This window comes from Scyliorhinus torazame, chromosome 2, assembly GCF_047496885.1.
Source record: "Scyliorhinus torazame isolate Kashiwa2021f chromosome 2, sScyTor2.1, whole genome shotgun sequence".
NCBI classification, from domain to species: Eukaryota; Metazoa; Chordata; class Chondrichthyes; order Carcharhiniformes; family Scyliorhinidae; genus Scyliorhinus; species Scyliorhinus torazame.
In genome coordinates this window covers 218474210-218495087 of record NC_092708.1, presented here as the reverse complement: position 1 = coordinate 218495087, position 20878 = coordinate 218474210, and the positions used below count along the sequence as shown (strand labels likewise).

Genomic DNA, 20878 nt, shown 5'->3' with positions numbered 1-20878 from the left:
AGTCACATGACTAAGGGAGCATTTAACTGGTAACAAAGTCCCATAGCGACTGCACTTAGCTACGTATTTGCAACGCCGAGAAACACAGGGCTATCAAACCCGACATGCGTTTGATAAGGGGCTTTGACGGGGAACTCACGGCCGAGGCCGCACATAGCCCCGTTTTGTACACGGAGGAGTTCTGCTCGGAATGGCGTCCCGATCTTATGAGTCCCCCGAAGTGACGCCCACCCCCCAAACAACTGTGCAGGGCACCCATGGCCTGATTGCACAAACGCAAAAAATGCCATCTTGGATGTGCCAGCCTGGCCCTGCCCAAATGGCATGTACCTGGGGGCCTCCGATCCCCTGGGAGTTCCCCATGAGTGACGTTCCGTCTGGCCCCTGTTTGTGGAGACCAGTACTGAACGCCGCTCGCCCAAGCTCTCCGATGCGTGGGAGATTTATCCTACGCCATGGGTAACTCGGGATTCTGCACATTAAAATGCGACTACCTGTCTCGCTTTAATATACAGATTTGCTAAAAGGTGATGGGCGGGATTTACATCGCAACATCTTGTGAGGCGTTGCGAGCTGGGTAGATGCTGGGAGCGGGGTCATAGAATTTGCAATGCAGAAGGAGGCCATTCGGCCCATCGAGTCTGCACCGGCCATTGGCAAGCGCACCCTATTTAAGCTCACGCCACCCAGTAACCCCACCAACCTTTTTGGGCACTGAGGGACAGTTTAGCACGGTCAATCCACCTCACCTGCACATCTTTGGACTGTGGGAGGAAACCGGAGCACCCGGAGGAAACCCACGCAGATACGAGGAGAAAGTGCAAACTCCACACAGACAGTCATCCAAGGCCGTAATTGAACCCAGGTCCCCAGAGCTGTGAGGTAGCAGTGCTAACCACTGTGCCACAGTGCAGCCCCCAGAAAAACCCATTGAGCCTGACGTGATTTGAACACGCAACCTTGTGATCTGGAGTCAGGCGCGCTACTGTTATGGCACAAGCCCACCTGCTTCTCCTGTCGTCTATCGGCCACACTGTGCCATGGCGAGCTGCTTTTCGGGAGCAGCGTGGCCATTTAATATCTTGCCCATAATTGCTCTTGTGTTTAGTGTGGTTCCTTTAAACACTTACAAGTGCTTTGTCTCAGTGCTGCCATGTTGCTGGCAGCTGAATTGGAGGCAGGCTGTCGATTCAGATGCCCCGTTGACCTGGGTGACTTTGGCAGTTGCCCTCTGGTCTGTCTGCGGGGGCTCCAGTTGGGCAGGAGAGTCCTGCACAGTAGAAGGAGGCTCCTCGGTTGGCGCAGTTTCTTCAGATAACACTGTCGCAGGCAGATGGCCGAAGGAGCTGCTGTCACCATAATAATCTTTATTACTATCACAAGTCGGCTTACATTAACACCGCAATGAAGTTACTGTGAAAATTCCCTAGTCGCTACATTCCGGCACCTTTTCGGGTACACAGAGGGAGAACTCAGAATGTCCAATTCACCAAATAAGCATGTATTTCGGGACTTGTGAAGGAAACCGAAGCCACCCAAAGGAAACCTACACAGACACAGGGAGAACGTGCAGGCTCCGTACAGACAGTGATCAAACCCGGGTCCCTGGCTCTGTGAAGCAACAGTGCTAACCACTGCGCTACCATGCGTCCATCAGGAGTGCCCTGAGAGGAGCCCCCAGATGCAGAGAGCTGCCATTCATCCACCAACATGACAATTGCTTTGTCCTCCCTGTCACTATAGATGGATGAGAAGGCAGCAGAAACATGAGGTGCCACATCCATCTCTCACGCTGACAGTGTCCTGCTGAGGTCACTCAGTGTGGAGGTCACTGTCAAATTGCAATTCTGAACACAACCCCAGAAATCCTTGATCGAGCTGCTGGAGCCAGTTCTACATGAGATCCGCTAACCTCTCAATGGAGGATGGCGTGAATTCAGAGGAGAGCGTGACCACGGTGCTCATGCCCCACATGGATTGCTCCATTGTATGAACAAAGGTATGCCTACCCTCTGGAAGCTCCACTAGATCTCCACATAACTCCCATAGAATTTCTACAGTGAAGAAGGAGGCCATTCAGCCATCGAGTCTGCAGCGACCCTCTGAAAGAGCACCCTACCTAGGCCTACTCCCCTGCCATATCCCCATAACTCCACCTAACCTGCACAGCACTGGACACTAAGGGGCAACTTATCATGACCAGTCCACCTAACCTGCACTTCTTTAGACCCTGGGAGGAAACCGGAGCACCCGGAGTAAACTCATGCAGACACTGGGAGGAAGTGCAAACTCCATACAGACAGTCGCCCAAGGCCAGAATTGAACCTGGATCCCTGGCACTGTGGGGCAGCCATGCTAACCACTGTGCCACTGGACGTCCAACCTGTTCAACGTCTCCAGAGCCTGTACACAATTCCACAATTGTCCCTTTTGTGTCCTGTACACTACTGGTGTCCTTTTAAACCTCCCACCCTCAACAATCTGAATGGAAGAGCCTACCCCCTGGACAGTGCTGGCCCTGTTAACTGTTCAGTCAGCGAGTGATTGCTGTTGACAACCAGTGTTGGGCGCGAGTGGAGTGGACATTACATTCACTTCCAGACCACCCCCCAAAATCCGGCGCACACACTGTAATATCAAGCGCATAAGTTACAGTACTGTAACAGACTGTTTGACCACACCAGTTGATGTTAGTATTTACACTCCATGCGAGTAAACAATTTTAATTCCATTTATCTGCCCTGTTGCTATAGCTCTTTCATTCTTTCCCTTGATCCACCTATCCAATTTATTCTTGTGTGGTGGCACAATTTCTGTATAACAATTAACATTGGAAGTGAATTCCACAGCCTGTGTGAAGAAACTCTATGGAGAAATTTCTCCTACCCTCTAGTTTAAATCTATCCACTCTGTTGCACCCTGTCAAATTTTGAACACCTATTTTCTTGCCCAACAATCTGCATTGCTTTGATAAAAAAGATCAAATCTTTTAAGTCTTCATGATGGAGACAAATTCAATTTGGCTTTGAAAAGGGAATTGAATAATTATCTGAAGAGAGAAATTTTGCAAGGCTGTCCAATGATTCTATATGTCTATTTCCTCATACCAGGCATCCCAGTGAATCTATGTTAAACCCTATTAATATTCTTGCCATATGTAGATTCCAATACTGTGCACAGTACTTACCAGGTGTTATTGACATTTTATGAAGACCCATCATTATCTCCTTATTTTTTTAATAATCTTTATTGTCACAAGTAGGCTTACATTAACACTGCTATGAAGTTACTGTGAAAAGCCCCTAGTCGCCACATTCCAGGGCCTGTTCGGGTACACAGAGGGAGAAATCAGAATGTCCAATTCACCTAACAGCACATCTTTCAGGACCCGGAGGAAACCCACGCAGACGGGGAGAACATGCAGACTCCACACAAACAGTGACCCAAGCCAGGAATCGAACCTGGGACCTTGGCGCTGTGAAGCAACAGTGCTAACCACAGTGGTAACCTGGTTGTTAAATTCTACATCTCTTGTGATATCTTTCTCAGTCTTTTCACGGTATTGAAATCTTAGGAAGAAAATGTCCTGGATTATAGATTTATATCTAGTTGTTTGACCAGTGTCCTCTGTGACATGGTAATTCAGCGGAATATCTACTCTGGTTTACTTTACTTTTATGCAGGTGACCACATTACATGGAATCTGCCACCTACTGGGCTATAGACACAGCACAGAAGCTGAATGGAAGCAGGTATGATCACACTTTGAAAATGAAATGAAATGAAATTTGCGTGTCACAAGTAGGCTTCAAATGAAGTTACTGGGAAAAGCCCCTAGTTGCCACATTCCGGCGCCTGTTCGGGGAGGCTGGTACGGGAATTGAACCATGCTGCTGGCCTGCCTTGGTCTGCTTTAAAAGCCAGCAATTGGACTTCCGGTTGCGGCTATGCGGAGCTAAGCCGCACGATTCGGCAGCTCCCGCGAACACGGACTTTTGGGCTCGATAGAAGAGCCCCAACGAAATTTTTTTTTATAGCCAACCCGTGGGAAAGATAGGAGAGAGGTCCCCTACTAACTTGTATGGACCGGACCCGCAGAGAAACGGCCAAAAAAGTGGCATTGGAGCAGCGGGAGAAGAGAGGGAAAACAAGCAAAATGGCAGCGGCCGGGGACAAAGAGGAGATGCAGGAATTCATCAAGCGCTGCTTCGAGGAGCTGCGTAAGGAGATGGTGGGGCCTATGTTGGCAATAATTGAAGAACTTGGGGCAACCCAGAAAGCCCACGAGGTGAAGATCCAGGAAAAAGTGAGTGAGAATGAGGACGAGCTCTTGGGCCTGGCGGTGAAAGTGGAGCGGCACGAGGCGCTACACAAGACGTGGGCAGGAAGACTCGAAGACCTGGAGAACAGGTCAAGGAGGAATAATCTGAGGATCCTGGGTCTCTCAGAAGGAGTGGAGGGGGCCGACGCCGCGGCATATGCGGGCACGATGATCGGGGCGATGATGGGCGCGGAGGCCCCCCCCCGGGGTTGCTGGAGCTGGAAGGGGTGCACCGGGTGCTGGCGAGGAAGCCCAAGGCAAATGAGCCGCCAAGGGCGATGGTGGTGAGATTTCACCAGTTTACGGACAGAGAGAGGGTCCTGAAATGGGCCAAGAAGGGGCGGAGCAGCAAGTGGGACAATGCTGAGATCAGAATATACCCGGACTGGAGCACGGAGGTCGCTAAGCGGAGAGCGGGTTTCAACCGGGCCAAAGCGGTGCTGCATCGGAAAGGAGTGAAATTTGGAATGTTGCAGCCAGCGCGACTGTGGGTTACATACAAGGACCAACACCACTACTTCGAAACGCCCAAAGAGGCGTGGACCTTTATACTAACTGAAAAGTTGGACTCTAATTAAGGGTTTGTGAGGGTGGGGGGTGTTTGAGGGTTGAAGTATGATGGTTGTTGTATATAGGGGGGCAATCACGCGCAGGGAATGTTATATGGGCTGGAGGAGAGAGACAAGGCCGCGACAGGAGCTGCGCCAGAGGGGGCGGGGCAGGCTTTGGAAAGCGCGGGTTTTTTTTCCTGCGCGCGGGAAGAAAGGCGGAAAGGGGAACGAAGGAATGTATATTGATGGGGAGACTCCCACACGGGGGGGGGGGGGTCAAAGGGATGGCGGGGGAAGCCGGGGTCAGCAGGTGTCAGCTGACTTACGGGAGTGATATGGGGGGAGCAAAAAAGCTAGACAGGGATCTAGCGGGGGAGGGGGGGGGGTGAGAGCCCCTCCAATCCGACTGATAACGTGGAACGTGAGGGGCCTGAATGGGCCGGTGAAGAGGGCTCGAGTGTTCGCGCACTTGAAGGGACTGAAGGCAGACGTGGCTATGCTCCAAGAGACACACCTGAAGGTGGCGGACCAGGTTAGGTTAAGAAGGGGATGGGTAGGACAGGTATTTCACTCGGGACCGGACGCGAAAAATAGAGGGGTGGCAATTCTGGTGGGAAAGCATGTGTCATTTGAGGCCAAGACTATCGTAGTGGATAATGGAGGGAGATATGTGATGGTGAGCGGTAGGTTGCAAGGGACGTGGGTGGTGTTGGTAAATGTATACGCCCCGAACTGGGATGATGCTGGATTCATGAAGCGCATGTTGGGGCGCATTCTGGACCTGGAGGTAGGAGGACTGATAATGGGCGGGGACTTCAACACAGTGCTGGATCCAGCACTAGACCGCTCCAGATCAAGGACGGGGAAGAGGCCGGCGGCGGCCAAGGTGCTCAGGGGGTTTATGGATCAGATGGGGGGAGTGGACCCATGGCGGTTTGCAAGACCGCAGGCCAGGGAATTTTCTTTCTTTTCCCATGTGCACAAGGCCTACTCCCGGATAGATTTCTTTGTTCTGGGCAGGGCACTCATCCCGAGGGTGGAGGGGACGGAGTATTCAGCCATAGCCGTTTCGGACCGTGCCCCGCACTGGGTGGAAATGGGGCTGGGAGAGGAGAGGGACCAACGCCCGCTGTGGCGGCTGGACGTGGGGCTGCTGGCAGATGAGGTGGTGTGTGGGAAGGTGAGGGGATGTATCGAAAGGTACTTGGAGGCCAACGACAACGGGGAGGTGCGAGTGGGGGTGGTATGGGAGGCGGTGATCAGGGGCGAGCTAATCTCCATCAGGGCTCATAGGGAGAAGACAGAGGGCATGGAAAGGGAGAGGTTAGTGGGGGAGATTTTGCGAGTGGACAGGAGATACGCAGAGGCCCCAGAGGAAAGATTACTTGGGGAAAGGCGACGGCTCCAGATGGAGTTTGACCTGTTGACCACGGGGAAGGCGGAGGCATAGTGGAGGAAGGCGCAGGGGGCGACCTACGAGTACGGGGAAAAGGCCAGTCGGATGCTGGCACACCAGCTCCGTAAGAGGACGGCAGCGAGGGAAATAGGGGGAATCAAAGATGGAGGGGGAGCCACGGTTCAGAGTGCAACGAAAATAAACAAGGTATTCAAGGCCTTCTATGAAGAGCTGTACAGATCCCAGCCCCCAGGGGGGGGAAGTGGGGATTAGACAATTCCTAGACCAACTGCGGTTCCCGAGGGTGGAGGAGCAAGAGGTGGCTGGTTTGGGGGCACCAATCGGGTTGGAGGAGCTGAGTAGGGGTTTGGGGAGTATGCAGGCGCGGAAGGCCCCGGGGCCGGACGGGTTCCCGGTGGAGTTCTACAGAAAGTATGTGGACCTGTTGGTCCCACTACTAGTGAGGACCTTTAACGAGGCAAGAGAGGAGGGGACCCTGCCCTCGACAATGTCGGAGGCGACAATTTCCTTGTTTCTGAAGCGAGACAAGGACCCACTGCAATGTGGATCGTAGAGGCCGATTTCGCTCCTTAATGTGAACGCTAAGTTATTGGCAAAAGTGCTGGCCACGAGGATTGAGGACTGTGTCCCGGGGGTGATTCATGAGGACCAGACTGGATTCGTAAAGGGCAGGCAATTAAATACCAATGTGCGGCAGCTCTTAATCGTGATAATGATGACATCGGAGGAGGGAGAGGTGGAGATAGTGGCAGCTATGGACGCAGAAAAGGCCTTTGACCGAGTAGAGTGGGAGTACCTCTGGGAGGTGTTGTTTGGGTTCGGGGGAGAGTTTATTAGCTTGGTTAAGCTCCTTTACACCGCCCCGGTGGCGAGTGTGGTGACGAACCGGCGGAGGTCGGAGTACGTTCGGCTGTACCGAGGAACGAGGCAGGGGTGCCCCCTGTTGTTTGCATTGGCGATCAAACCCTTGGCCATATCACTGAGGGAGTCTAATAAATGGAGGGGGGTTGTCCGCGGGGGAGAAGAGCATCGGGTGTCGCTATACGTGGATGACCTGCTGCTGTATGTGGCGGACCCACTGGAGGGGATGGTGGAGGTCATGCAGACTCTGAGGGAGTTTGGGGAGTTCTCGGGCTATCAGCTCAATGCAGGGAAGAGTGAGCTTTTTGTACTACAGGCAGGGGACCAAGAAAGAGGGATAGGGGACCTACCGCTGAGGAGGGCGGTGGGGTGTTTTCGGTATCTGGGGATCCAGATAGCCAGGAGTTGGGGGGCCCTACACAAATTGAATCTGATGAGGTTGGTGGACGAGAGATTGTTTGAGGGGATGGATGAGCAGGAGATAACATGGAGGGTGGGGGAAACTGGCACGTGCGGGTGAGAGCCAGTATATAAAGCAATGTAAATATACCATTTTGCCATGTATATATCTTGCTCGGTGCGATTTTGTGTTATTTTGTTACCGGAGGGGGGGGGGGGTTATTGTTTGTAAGGGGAAAAAATTGTGTTGTTAAAAAACTTTAATAAATATATTTTAAACAAAAAAAATAAAAGCCAGCAATTTAGCCCTGTGCTCAACACTTTCCTTTATGCAGTGAAATCTCAGTTAACTCAATTAATGATTCGAAAAGAGAATCGGATTGGCTTGAAGAGGGGAAAAACGTGGGTCAGCAGCTGGGACAAGTTGATTGCTGTCTCAGAGAGCTAACACAGAGTAGACGGGTCAAATAGCTTCCTTCTGGATTGGAACCATTTTATGATTCCAAATACTTGTACTGTAATTCATCACATTTCTGATCACCATCTAGAATTTGCACAGACCAAAAACCCCTTGAGGGACATTACCTCACTGCACAACTCGCGAACACCAATCTGCTACCATCCAGCCTAAATCAACTTCATGTCTGAAAAAGGTTAAATTAAATGTTATTTGTCATCTTAAGACCTTTTCCTAGGGGAATGAGCGTGAGGTCAGGTGTAATGCCTGGATTTGATATGTCTCTTGTGGGGACCATGAATTGGATTCAATTTGAATTGGTTTTTGGGGCAGGCAAGGAGCTGGATTAGGCGTTTGCCCCCGTCCACACTCTAAGCTCTGGCTTTGTAACTGATAAAGGAATTTTAAAAAGTGCCATACGTGTCGGAGCAATCCTCTGTTAATTCCCTTCACCACTGATGGGGACTGATTCCATTCATTGTGGCACTTAATGTATTTTACATCAATTACAATCGATCATTTGCTGTGAACCTAAGAAACATTCAGTATTGACATCGGGGGGCGTCATTCTCCGACCCCCCACCGGGTCGGAGAATGGCCGTTGGCCGCCGTGAATCCCGCCCCTGCCCCCGCCGAAGTCTCCGGTACCGGAGATTGGGCGGGGGCGGGAATCGGGCCGCGCCAGTTGGCGGGACCCCCCGCTGGATTCTCCGACCCGGATGGGCCGAAGTCCCGCCCAGAAATTGCCTGTCCCGCCGACGTAAATCAAACCTGGTATTTACCGGCGGCGTGGGCGGGCTCCGGGGTCTTGGGGGGTGCCCCCACGGTGGCCTGGCCCGCGATCGGGTCCCACCGATCCGCGGGCGGGCCTGTGCCATGGGGGCACTCTTTCCCTTCCGCCTCCGCTATGGCCTCCACCATGGGGGAGGCGGAAGAGACTCTCCCCACTGCGCATGCGCGGGAAACTGTCAGCGGCCGCTGACGCTCCCGCGCATGCGCCGCATTTCCGCGCCAGCTGGCGGGGCAACAAACGCCATTTCCGCCAGCTGGCGGGGCGGAAATCCCTCCGGCGTCGGCCTAGCCCCTCAATGTTGGGGCTAGGCCGCCAAAGATGCGGAGCATTCTGCACCTTTGGGCCGGCGCGATGCCCGTCTGATTGGCGCCGTCTTTGGCGCCAGTCGGCGGACATCCCGCCGTTGGGGGAGAATTTCGCCCCAGGTGTTTGTAGTGATCTCTGTAGGTGCATGCACACAAGGGGTTAATGGGTAAATAGCAGTACCACATGATCACCAGAGGGCTGGACCAACAGGGGTATAAAGAGCAGCCACACAGTGGGCGCGATTCTCCACTCCCACGCCGAAGTGGCCGCGCCGTCGACGTTCACGACGGCGCGGAACGGCCCCGGTCCCGACCGATTCAGGCCCTGACAATGGGCCAGTATCGGGGCCGCGTCATCTACCCGCGCCAGGCCTTGTCGCCCGCGTAAAAGCGGCGCCGCATAACGGACGTCATCCGCGCATGCGCGGGTTGGCCGGCGCCAACCCGTGCATGCGTAGTTGCCGTCCTGTCCAAATCCGCCCTGCAAGAAGATGGGGGACGGATCTTGCGGGGCCGCGGAAGGAAGGAGGTCCTCCTTCAGAGAGGACGGCCTGACGATCGGTGAGCACCGATCGCGGGCCACCCCACATTCCAGGTGAAGCCCGGTGCAGGATCCCGCCCCCCGCCCCCCCCCCCCCCCCCAGCGTTCACGCACCGCCCACGACTGTAGCGACCAGGTGTGGACGGCGCCGGGGGGAACCCGCTATTTTGGCCTGGCCACTCGGCCCATCCGGGCCTCAGAATAGCGGGGGTGCCGGAGAATCGCCATTTTGGGTATCTCCGGCGATTCTCCGGCCCGCGAAACTCGACCGGGCTGTTCCTGCCGCTTGGGAGAATCGCGGAAGGGTGTCGGACCGGCGTCCCCGGAAATTTCGGCGGCCCAGGCGATTCTCCCAACCGGCGTGGGTGTACTGTGAGCAGGGTAACATCAGAATCACATAGATAGTTAGTGGAGTTACGTTTAGTTATTATTGTTAAATCTTATTAACTAATCCCTAGTTTCCATGTTAAGGAAAAGAACTCACGCATTTATAGTTATAGTTACTCAATAAATCTTTGTTGTTACTAGACGAGTTTGAGTCTTCTTCTACAAGATTCAGAGGACCTCACCATCAACCAATGATTGAGTAACACGTGTTATCGACCACGCAGGTAACACCACATGATACCAAGGAGTGTTGGCCTTAACAACAAAAACAGAAACTAGCTAGATTAGGTTCGACAGACAAGAAAAAAAAGGAAAAAATTCGTATAAGATATTCGGCCAAGGAAGGCACCGCAACATTCGGATCTCTCGGGCACAAACTGGTAAGATGGAATCACTTCCAGCTCCAGAACACCTCAGAACCTCTGGTAATCTCCAATATAATTGGAAGATTTTCCTGCAACAATTTAATTTGTTTCTGGAAATTAAGGACATGACAGCTGCGCCAGATTCCAAAAAAATAGCATACCTCTTAGCTGCGGCAGGGAAACCGGCCATGGAGATATATAACTCATTTACCTACATGGTAGGGGAGGACAAGGATAAGTGGGACATAATTATAAAAAAATTCGATACCCACTGCAAATTGGAGGTGAATGAGACATTTGAATGCTTCAAGTTCACCAGGCGTATACAAAGAACAGGAGAATCGTTCAGTTTTGTCACTGACTTAAAGCTGCTGGCCCAGTCCTGTAATGAGAACGTCCGTGACTCCCTCATCAGGGGCTATTAACGGGTCGGGTGTGGCTGAGTTGAGCCTTTTTGGCATATCTGTCCGGATTATTCTGGGCACAGATAAAACAATTCTCGATGTAGTGGTTTACATCATCTTTTAAATTCGGCCACCAACAAAGCTGCTTGAGATGGGCTGTATTGGGATCGATTCCCTGATGTCCATGACCGTCATGGAACAAACAAATCAGTTGATTCCTGTCCTATTCAGGAACCACATAAAGGGTGTCTTTTAACACCACACCGTCATGTGTGGTCAGTGCATTTTTGAACCTCAGAGGGTGCTGGATAGTTTCCTTTTACAATCTCCCTGAGATTGCTGTCCTGCTTCTGGGCCTCCACTAGGTCTTCGATCTTTGTCTGTGAGACCTGAACTGCACTCACTGGTGCGCTTTCGTGGGGTGACCAAAAATATCCATGCCTGGAACCTGCCTTAGCCAGTGCGTCGGCTTTCACATTTCCAGGGGGGGAGGAACGATGGTGGCTGCGAACTTTGATGATTCCAAAAGTCCTGTTCTGGGCTTTCTCTAAAATATGACGGAGCAATGGGGCTGAGGGGAGGGGTCTTCCATCTGCGGAAACAAATCCTCTTGCTTTCCAAAGGAGCAGGAATTCCGTGAGGCTGTTGCAGACATAGAGGCTGTCCGAGTATATGTCTGCTGGGCTGGGGAAGGAATCTGGGTGTTCCACTATATATGCGATGGCCGTGAGCTCTGCTGCCTGCGCGCCTAAGTGGCCTGGAAGTTTTAACAATATTTCCTCAAGGGCGAGTTCCTGCGCGTCCTCGACATAGATACCGCAACCTGTTATGCGCTTCCCATCCAAGACTGTGGAAGATTCGTCCACATAGATCTTTATGGGCTCACACGTGTCCGTGTGCTGGGGGCTCTGGGTTGAACTACCTATCTTTCTGGGGGGTGTTTTAGCAATAAAGGGGCCTGTGTTGTGGTGTGGAGAGATAATCTCACATTTATGGGGGGTTCCAGGGTACTGTAAGTTGTCGGCTAAATAGGTGTGTGTCTTTGTCCTTTTCACAGTGATGTCCCGTCCCTGCAAGAGAAAGATTCATCTCGCTGCTCTAATCTGGCTTACTGTACCGTCCTTGAGTCGTCCGTCCAGTAAAAGTTGGGTGGGGGTGTGTTCGGTGAGAATTGTGATGGGGTTCAGTCCGGTAATATATGAAAAATACTGCACTGCCCAGAATACTGCGAGCAGGTGCCTCTCACAGGCTGAAAATCCCTGCTCCACAGCATCTAAAAGTCTGGAGGCGTAAGCTACGGGCCCTTAACTGTTCGTGCCGTTCCTGGAGGAGCACGGCCGAAAGGGTGCGGTCTGTGGTCGCTACCTCTATCGCATAGGGGGAAAGCGGGTCTGGAACTTGTAGTGCGGGGGTGCTATGAGTGCCTGTTCTAAAGAGTCCACAGCACCCGTATGCTGCGGAAGCCATTCCCAGGGGGCTCCTTTCTTTAGGAAGTCTGAGAGGGGGGCTGCCTTGCTGGCGAAACCGTCAATGTGGTTTCGGAAGTAGCCAACCAGTCCTAAAAACGACTGGAGGGCTGAAACATTCTGGGGAAGGGGCAATTTAGCAATTGAGTCAATCCTTTTATGCTCGATCTCGCGTTTACCATGTGTGATAATTGTTCCCAAATATATCACCTTTCCTTCCAAAATCTGGGCCTTTTTGTCGTTGACTTTACAACCGATTGAGTGTAAGAGTTCCAGGAGTTCGGACAGAAGCTCAATGTGCTCTTCCTTGGTGTCTGTCTGCAGCAGTAGGTCGTCTACGTACTGAACCAGACATTCGGGGCGACAGAATTTGGCTAAACCATTTGCCAGCTGTCGGTGGAAAATGGAGGGGGAGTTGTGGAAGCCTTGTGGCAGGCATGTCCACATGTACTGCTGTGCTTTAAAGGTGAAGGCAAATTTGTACTGGCACGCCTTTGCCAATGGAATGGACCAGAATCCATTACTGACGTCCAAAACCGTAAAGAATCGGGAATGGAGTCCCTGCTTGAGCAATATCTCGGGACTTGTGGCTACTGTGGGGCTGCTGCGGGGGTGATTTTGTTGAGTTCCTGGTAATCGATGGTCAGTCGCCATGATCCATCGGGCTTTCTCACTGGCCAAATCGGGGCATTATTAGTGGAGGCTACTGATCTAAGTACTCCCTGCTCTAATAAGCTTTCTATTACCTTTGAGATTTCTCCCTCTGCCCCTTGGGGAAATCCATACTGTTTTTGGGGTCCAGGGTCAGGTCCTGTTATCTGTATGGAGCCAGTCATCCGTCCACAGTCGTGCTTGTGGGTCGCGAATGCTGCCCTGTTCTTTTGCAGAACTGCCCTAACCTGCTTGTCTGTACTAAGCGTGGTCGGGTTGAACCAAAATTCGCCTACGGCGCGGATTTTGTTCATGTACTCCTATGTTGAGCGTTTCGGGGGCTCTTGCGGATTTTGCCATCTTCCAGACACACTGATTATGGGAATTCATGAAATCGATTCCCAGAATGTGTTCTGCTGTGTGGGGCAGGTCAACTAAAACTACGGGGTGCTTGGTGGTGATGGTACCGATTTGAATGGGTACAGGGGCTGTGATGTGTCCCTGCTGTGAGTGGCCTGTAAAGCCGCTGAGGGTGATAGTGGCTGTAGTGGGCCATGTGTCTTTTTGAAACAGGGTGGAGGAATTTATTGTGGTGCGGGACCCTCCTGTGTCCCAGAGAAATTCGATGGGCTGTCCCCGAATTTTCGCTGCAACTACTGGTCGTCCGGACTTATCCCAAAGGGTGTCGCAGACCCGACTGGGGGAGCCCGTACACCGTCAGTCCGTTCCGGTCAAGTCCGTCTGATGGGCGCAAACGCTATGAATGGGCTCTTGTCTTTTTCTTACTCAGAGTGCCCGTCTGCTGGGCTCTCTGTGGCCTTTTAGGGGCATTGCACTCTCTTGCGAAGTGTCCCAACTGTCCGCAATTGTAACACTCCTGTGACTTGGGTGGGGGACTGTTCTTTCCCTCATTCACCCATGCGGGGTTCTGGTGTGTTGTCTTTACTGCCTGCATATCTGCGCCGGCCTGCTTTTCCTCGGTATTCTTAACTGCGGGTTTACTTTGAACAGATTGCTCCCAAGTGCGGGACAATCTTTTCACTACCCACTTATTGTTATGGGCCTCCTCTGAGGGATCATAACTCGTGCAAGCATTCTGTCCTGTTTCTGTGGCATGGGAGATAAGGGTGCGGGTCCATTTGGCCATGTTGTCTGGGGACAAATGGGCGCGGTCTAAGTCTCCAAAGACTGCTGCAAAGTGGATCCACAGGCGTCCAGCAAACGCTGTGAGGTGCTCCGATTTCTTTTGCCTACATTTGTTGAGGCCATCTACGGGGTCACCCCGGTTATACCCAATCGCATCCATGATCGCGGTATGCATTTCTACAAGGGTGCCTCCTCCTACATTCTGTGGGTCGGGAAGGGCTGCTGCTACTGAAGAAACTTAAAACGGTGAGCTTTACATGCTCTCGCTCATCCAGGCCGTACATGGTCGCCTGATGCTTGACTGTGGCAAAGAAATGGTGGGGGTCTGAGGTGGGGAGGAACGGTGTGATCTTATCGCACGCGTCTCATAATTGGGTCACTGTTAAGGGGGTGGAGTATAGAAATTCCGCATCGTCCGATGTGGCTGTGCAGTGGGTGGTTACTGGGTTCATTGGAGCTTGAACTACCTGCTGTGTGGGTGGTTGGGGCGCTTTTCTTTTTTGCGGCTTTCCCTGCGCACATGTTCCCTGAACATATCTCTGCGCTGTTTCGTTCAATTCTTCCCAATCAGGGCCGTCTTCCTGATCTAATTTTTCTCCAAAGGTTTCCTGGAAACCATTCTGAACAGAAATCAGCGATTGCAGCTCTGCAATCTGCTTCTGGCACTTTGCGTGATCTAGCATGCTTTGTCTTTGTTCTGTGGTGGCAGCATGGAGTGCTCTTAATGATGCCTTGAGGTCACTACACTGTTTCTGTAATGCCTCTACCTGCTTTTCCGTTTCTTCACGTACCAGGACTGCACGTTGCGTGTCCTGATGGGCCTTTTCGTATTGAGACTGGAAGCTGCTTAAGTGCGCCAGACAAGACTGGTGTGCCCTTTTGGCATCCTCCACCTCTCCATCTTTTGCCGCCAACTTCCTTCTCAATTCCAAATTCTCCTTTTCTACCTCGCTTACATCAACCTTACTCATTCGATGTATGCCCTCAACTTCTTTCGGGAGCGTCCTAATGACCACCTCTGTGCCTCGCAATTGTGCCAAGCAGGACACGATTGCCATCGGCTTGCGAGCTTTCCCTTAGCTCTTTTTGTGGATCTCGCTCAGGTTCTCCCACCAAGTATGTCCTATACTCCCGGGACCTGATTCCTCGTTGTCACAGAATTCATTCTAAAGGGGCCATCCTTTCCCTTTGAGATATTTCCTGATCTCTTCCTCCCAAATTGAGTAACACGTGTTGTCCCACTCTACTGCTGCTGGTCGCTGCGACCGCAAATTCCTCTGGGTTCATTAGGCCCTGCATTGCCATCTTTCCTATCCGAATGCTGCTCTTCAAATTTTGGGATAGAGGTTTTAATCCGAATGCTGCTCTTCAAATTTGGGACAGGGGTATTAAAGAGGTGCTGTAAATATGGGTACGGCTTTCGCTACTTTCCGATATACAAACTTCCGACAGTTTTGACGCAACAAAAAATCTATCAGTTTTACCTTATCGCCCTGTTAGTTACGCATGCATACACACACTTCCGAATTATGAGTATTGATCAGAACTGCTTGAACACTTGTGGTTTTCTGTTTCTAATTGGATCTCTAATTCAAATTCTGGGTTCTCCCGGAGTGGTTTTCCACTTCCAGATCGGGTCCCATCAGGATGTCGCCAAATAATGTTGCTAACTTTGCCTTAGTTTAATTGCTCTGTTTTATCATCTTTGCTCTTGAGTCGCCAGGTATCTTTATGATACCGTCACGTGGTTCAAGTCCGAGTAATGATCAATAATCCAATACACCGATTAGTAAGATTTAAATCAAAGCACATTTATTATACACAGTAATCACTACTCGTGCACAAATTCTACGTTTAAGCTACTTCTACAACTAACAGGCCTATACTTAACTTGGAACTGGTCACCAGGTCAGGGAAACAAATGGCATTTTGTTCGGTTCTGAGCCTGCGGGATTCGAAGTTGGTACAGATTGATAGCTAGGAGCGCCTATCTCGTAGCGAGCGTTGAAGTAAGACTTACAGATTTCGATCGGCTGCTGAAGAGTGACGAGAGCTGGAAGCAGGCCGAAGAAGAAGAGAGTGACTTGAACTTGGGGCTCAACTCTTATAGTCCCCAAGGGCTTCCCGCCTTTCGGGGAGGACCCGGTACCTGGTCCCAAGTGATTGGACTTTGTCCCAATCACTTGGTTCGATTTTCTCCAATGCTGGAGCGGTTCCCTGATCGATGGGCGGTCTTGAGGTGGTCGTTCACCACCTTTTGTGTAGGCTTCTGCTGCCGCCGAAGAGTCTGGTTTTGCTTTGTGTGTCTAAATGTTGCTTATTGTTCCCAGGGATTGCTCATTAGTATGCAGATGGCTGTTGTTGGTTGCTGGTATCGATAGTGTCTGGCCTTTCCAGAGGTAAATACACAGCCAACCTGCAGCTGCTCATTTGTGTCTTGTTGGCTGACTTTCCCATCAGCCTTTGCCGTTCGCCACTTTGAATCGGGAGTTGGCCATTTTAAGTGGCTACATTAGTGCATAAGAAATCTGGCGTGGTTGGTGGAGCAGATGAGGGGGAACTTCAGAAGGTCAGATGTGCCCCCGTTGTCACTGGGAGGGAGGATTCAGACGGTAAAGATGACGGTCCTGTTGAGGTTCTTGTTCATGTTTCAGAGCCTCCCAATCTTCATTCCCAAGGCGTTTTTTAGGAAAGTGAATGTGGTGATCTCTGTGTTTGTGTGGACGGGTAAAGCCTTGAAGGTTGGTGAAGAAGGTGCTTTTGGAGTTGGGTCGTTGTGGGGGGGGGGGGGCGCCTGGATCTCCAAACTTTATAAATTACAACTGGGTGGCAAATATAGCGATGGTCAGGAAATGGGTAGTGGGGGGGTCGGTATGGGAGCGGTTGGAGGCAGCCTCATGTAAGGATATGGGTTTGGGGGCGCTGTTTATGGCGCCTCTGCTGTTCTCACCGGCCAGGTACTCCACAATTCCGGTAGTGGTGGTGGCCCTGAAGGTGTGGAGACAGTGGCGACTGCACATGGGGTTGCAGGGTGCTTCGGTGTGGGCACCAATAATGTGGCAACCACTGGTTTGCTGTTGGGGGGGGTGCTGGATGTGTTTCGGCGTGGCAGCAGGCGGGGATCGAACAGTTTGGGGATTTGTTCATAGACGGGGGCTTTCAATGCTTGGAAGAGTTGGAGGAGGAGTTTGAGCTGCCCGGTGGGAATGGATTTCGCAACCTGCAGGTGAGTGACTTGGTACGGAAGCAGGTATCGACCTTCCCGCACCTGCCGCCCCAGGGGCTACAGGATAAAGGTAGTCAAGAGTGGAGGAGGGGGAGGTATCAGAAATCTATAAAGAGCTGATGGATTGGGAGAGAGCCCCGATAGGGGAGTTTAAGCGGAAGTGGGAGGAAGAGCTGGGTTGGGAGTTGGAGGCTGGGTTATGGGAGGACGCCTTGAAGCGAGTCACTGCATCCTCGTCTTGTGCCAGGCTCAGCCTGATATAATTTAAGGTGGGCCACAGGCACATATGACTGTGGCCCGGATGAGCAGGTTTTTTTGAAGGTATGGGGGAATAGGTGTGTGAGGGTGGGCACACGAATCATGTCCATATGTTTTGGGCATTTCTGAAGCTTGGGGTTTTTTGGCAGGGGTTCGCCGACATCATGTCGGAGGTACTGAAGGCAAAGGTGATCCCGAGTCCAGAGGTGGTGATTTTTGGTATGTCAGAAGGCCCGGGAGTCCAGGCGGCGAGAGAGGCCGATGTCTTGGCCTTTGCCTCCCTGGTAGCCCGGAGATGGATCTTGCTAGCATGAAGGGACTCGGAACCACCAATGTCCGGGGTGTGGGTTTATGACATGGCTGAGTTTCTCAGGCTTGATAAGATTAAATTTGCCCTGGGGGCTCGATGCTAGGGTTTGCCCGGAGGTGGCAGCCGTTCATTGACTTCTATGGAAAGGACTAAGCTGTCAGCGGGTGGGGTGCTTATTGTTACAAGTAGGCTTCAAATGAAGTTACTGTGAAAAGCCTCTAGTCGCCACATTTTGGTGCCTGTTCAGATTCACGGAGGGAGAATTCAGAATGTCCAAATTACCTAACAGCGCGTCTATCGGGACTTGTGGGAGGAAACCGGAGCACCTGGAGAAAACCCATACAGACACGAGGAGAACGTGCAGACTCCACATAGACAGTGACCCAAGCCAGGAATCGAACCTGGGACCCTGGAGCTGTGAAGCAACAGTGCTAACCACTGTGCTACTGTGCCGCCCAAGTAAAGAAAGAACTCACATTTATAATGGCACCTTTCACAAACATAAGGGCGGGATTCTCCATCGGCTGACGCCGGGATCGGGAAACACGATTGGGTGGAGAATTCGGCATCAGCCAGAAATCGAGGTTGCCGACAGCGCCAAATGCAATACCATGCTCCGGTCCTTCGACAGCGGCGTGAATGTGTTCTACGATGCATGCCGGAGTGGGCAAATTGTACAGTAAAGACCGTTGGCAGATCATTAACGGGCCCCACCTGCCATTTTCGGGGCCACCCGCGATCCTCCGCCAGGAAGAATAACCGATGGCGAGGTTCACTTGTGGTATTTCAAATGGTGCAGCAGGGGATACAAAGAATGTCCAATATCGCGAGAGTGTGCTGACAGATCTGCCGCTGGCCAGGGGGTGTCTGCTGGGGGGGCGAAGGGAGTGGTAGCGGAGGGCAGCTAGGAGATGTGGGGTCCGTGGGGGCGGGGTGGCCGGGCACGGACCGCCATTACTGCAGCCTGCAAGACAGCCATTCGGCTGCTCACGCCACGGGTCAATGAGTGCCCCATCACCCCAGGCCACCCCGATTAGGTACCCTCTGGCCCCAGCTGACCCATCAATAGGATGAACATGCTCCAGCATAACCAATGCCATCATCTCGGCTGGGATGTGGGTCGGCATGCATTAGAATTGATGAGTTATGTGTTGTACCAGTGTTAGCCCATTGACGGGGCCTGATTCACTCCGGGACTGGCACCGCTTTCGTCCATGTAGAACACTCGTGATTCAGTCCCAGCATCAGCACCTCGTCTCTCAAATGGAGAATTTGCCCCAGAATGTTTGGGAACTTTCCAGTAACAGTGCTGCCTTGTGTGGGAAGTTTACAAATAGGATAAGTCACCTGGATCCATAAGGAACAGCTCACTGAACTTTTTTTGAATTCTGCTGACCTGGCATCATTAAACCACTACATTTAAAAAATAAATTTAGAGTACACAATTATTATTTTTTTCAATTAAGGGTGGGGGTGAGACCCACCCCCACCCTGAATTGAAAATGTGCAAACTCCACACGGACAGTTAACCCGGGCCGGGGTTGAACCCGGGCCCTTGGTGCCGTGAGGCAGCAGTGCTAGCCACTGTGCCGCCGTGCTAGCCACTGTGCCGCCCTCTTCATTAAACCACCACAAGCATTTCAATCATATGACATGTCTTTGCCCCCACAAAGATAATAATTGTGCACATTTGTTTAGAAACATGGGAAATCGGCTTATAAATTACACTGGCCATTTCATAACCACAGGGAATTCAGTTCTTTACTGCTATGCCTGAAAAGCCTCAAGGCAATACAACCAAAGAATCAGTGCACTTCACATCCATGTATCAGAATTTGAAATATAAAAAGATACCCTACTTGTACTTGTTGCATCTGAGCAGCAGTTCTGTTCCATGTTGGCCTCGGAGTAAAATTAGCTCAGTCTATCCAAATTAATTTAAAGAAGAATACATCTAAGACATCCAACAGAGGAAGAAGCCATTGTACTTGAGCTATCAAAGTGGTTAATCCTCTGTTTTATTATCAGAAAGAAGAATGATCTTGACATAAAATATATTATGTGACTGCATCAGGATGTACCAAAGGAATTAATTCTTAAGTGTATTTGCTGTTTTCTTGTCAAATATAGCAGCCAATTGTGCAGAGCCAGATTCCAACACAGCAATGCAGTAAATCACCGGTTAATCTGTTTTAGTTGGGGAATCAATGTTGATCCTTTTAGAATTGTGCCTTGGTGTCTTTTACATCTATGGTTTATTACATCGCCTGAAAGAAAACATCACCAATAAAGCAACACTTTCTATGAGACACTGAAGTGGCAGCCTAGATTTGTGCATTCAAGTTCTTGAACCCACGACTTTCAGATTCAGGCGTGAGAGTGTGGGCAAAGGAGCCAAAATGACAGACTAGCAAACTTTTAAATCTCTTCTACTGTCACACAATACATGTATGGAGCAAGTATTTGTAAACAAAAGAGTGTGCGGTGTTCTGATTCTCTGCAACTTTGTCTCTTCCCCAGATGTTCCAGAGAGAGTCCAACACCCTCAAATTGTTTAATAGTCTCACAGGAGCGAGCCTGCAACCGCTAACACAAAACTTCTGAATGCAGATGTGGCTGAGAGCCGCTGAGAAACATTTCTTTGACTTTTACTTTTATATACCATGGAATGAATGGGCGCAGCACAGATTCTATTGACAGAATAAAGTCAATGGTTATTTGGACTATATTTAATTGTACAGTATCAATAAAGTAAGAATTATTTTCAGAATCATCATTTTGCTTGTGTTTAAGGTAAGGAAAATGAGCCACTGCATAGATTAAAGGCCGAGTAAGATTCCCCTGCTGCCCTATCTGAATTTTAAGTACTATTTCAACTTAATTTCAAATTGAGGCACAGCCTGTTACCCAGTATAATGGGTGCACATGGATGTGGGCTAAACAGCTGGAGGCTAGATGATCCCACACCGATGTAACATAACTTCTATCTCAGAGAAGTACATCAGTTTGTATTACTTGTT

General features: G+C 51.0%; 1 protein-coding gene across 9 annotated transcripts in view; it reads left to right on the top strand.

Annotated features, from left to right (window-relative positions):
• The window catches only part of LOC140395899 (endoribonuclease YbeY-like), a 33795-nt gene extending 13167 nt beyond the window's left edge, over positions 1-20628 (top strand). For 2 of the 9 annotated variants that reach the window (XM_072483968.1, XM_072483960.1), the window contains 2 exons: positions 3684-3752; positions 20379-20628. In XM_072483968.1, the coding sequence (XP_072340069.1) occupies positions 3684-3724 (41 nt within the window). In that variant the 3' untranslated portion in view covers positions 3725-3752; positions 20379-20628. Of the gene's footprint in view, positions 1-3683; positions 3753-10173; positions 10413-20378 lie in introns of those variants that run through there. The other 7 variants (XM_072483982.1, XM_072483978.1, XR_011936394.1 and 4 more) reach the window with 6 other exon arrangements.
• The last annotated feature ends 250 nt before the right edge of the window (positions 20629-20878 follow it).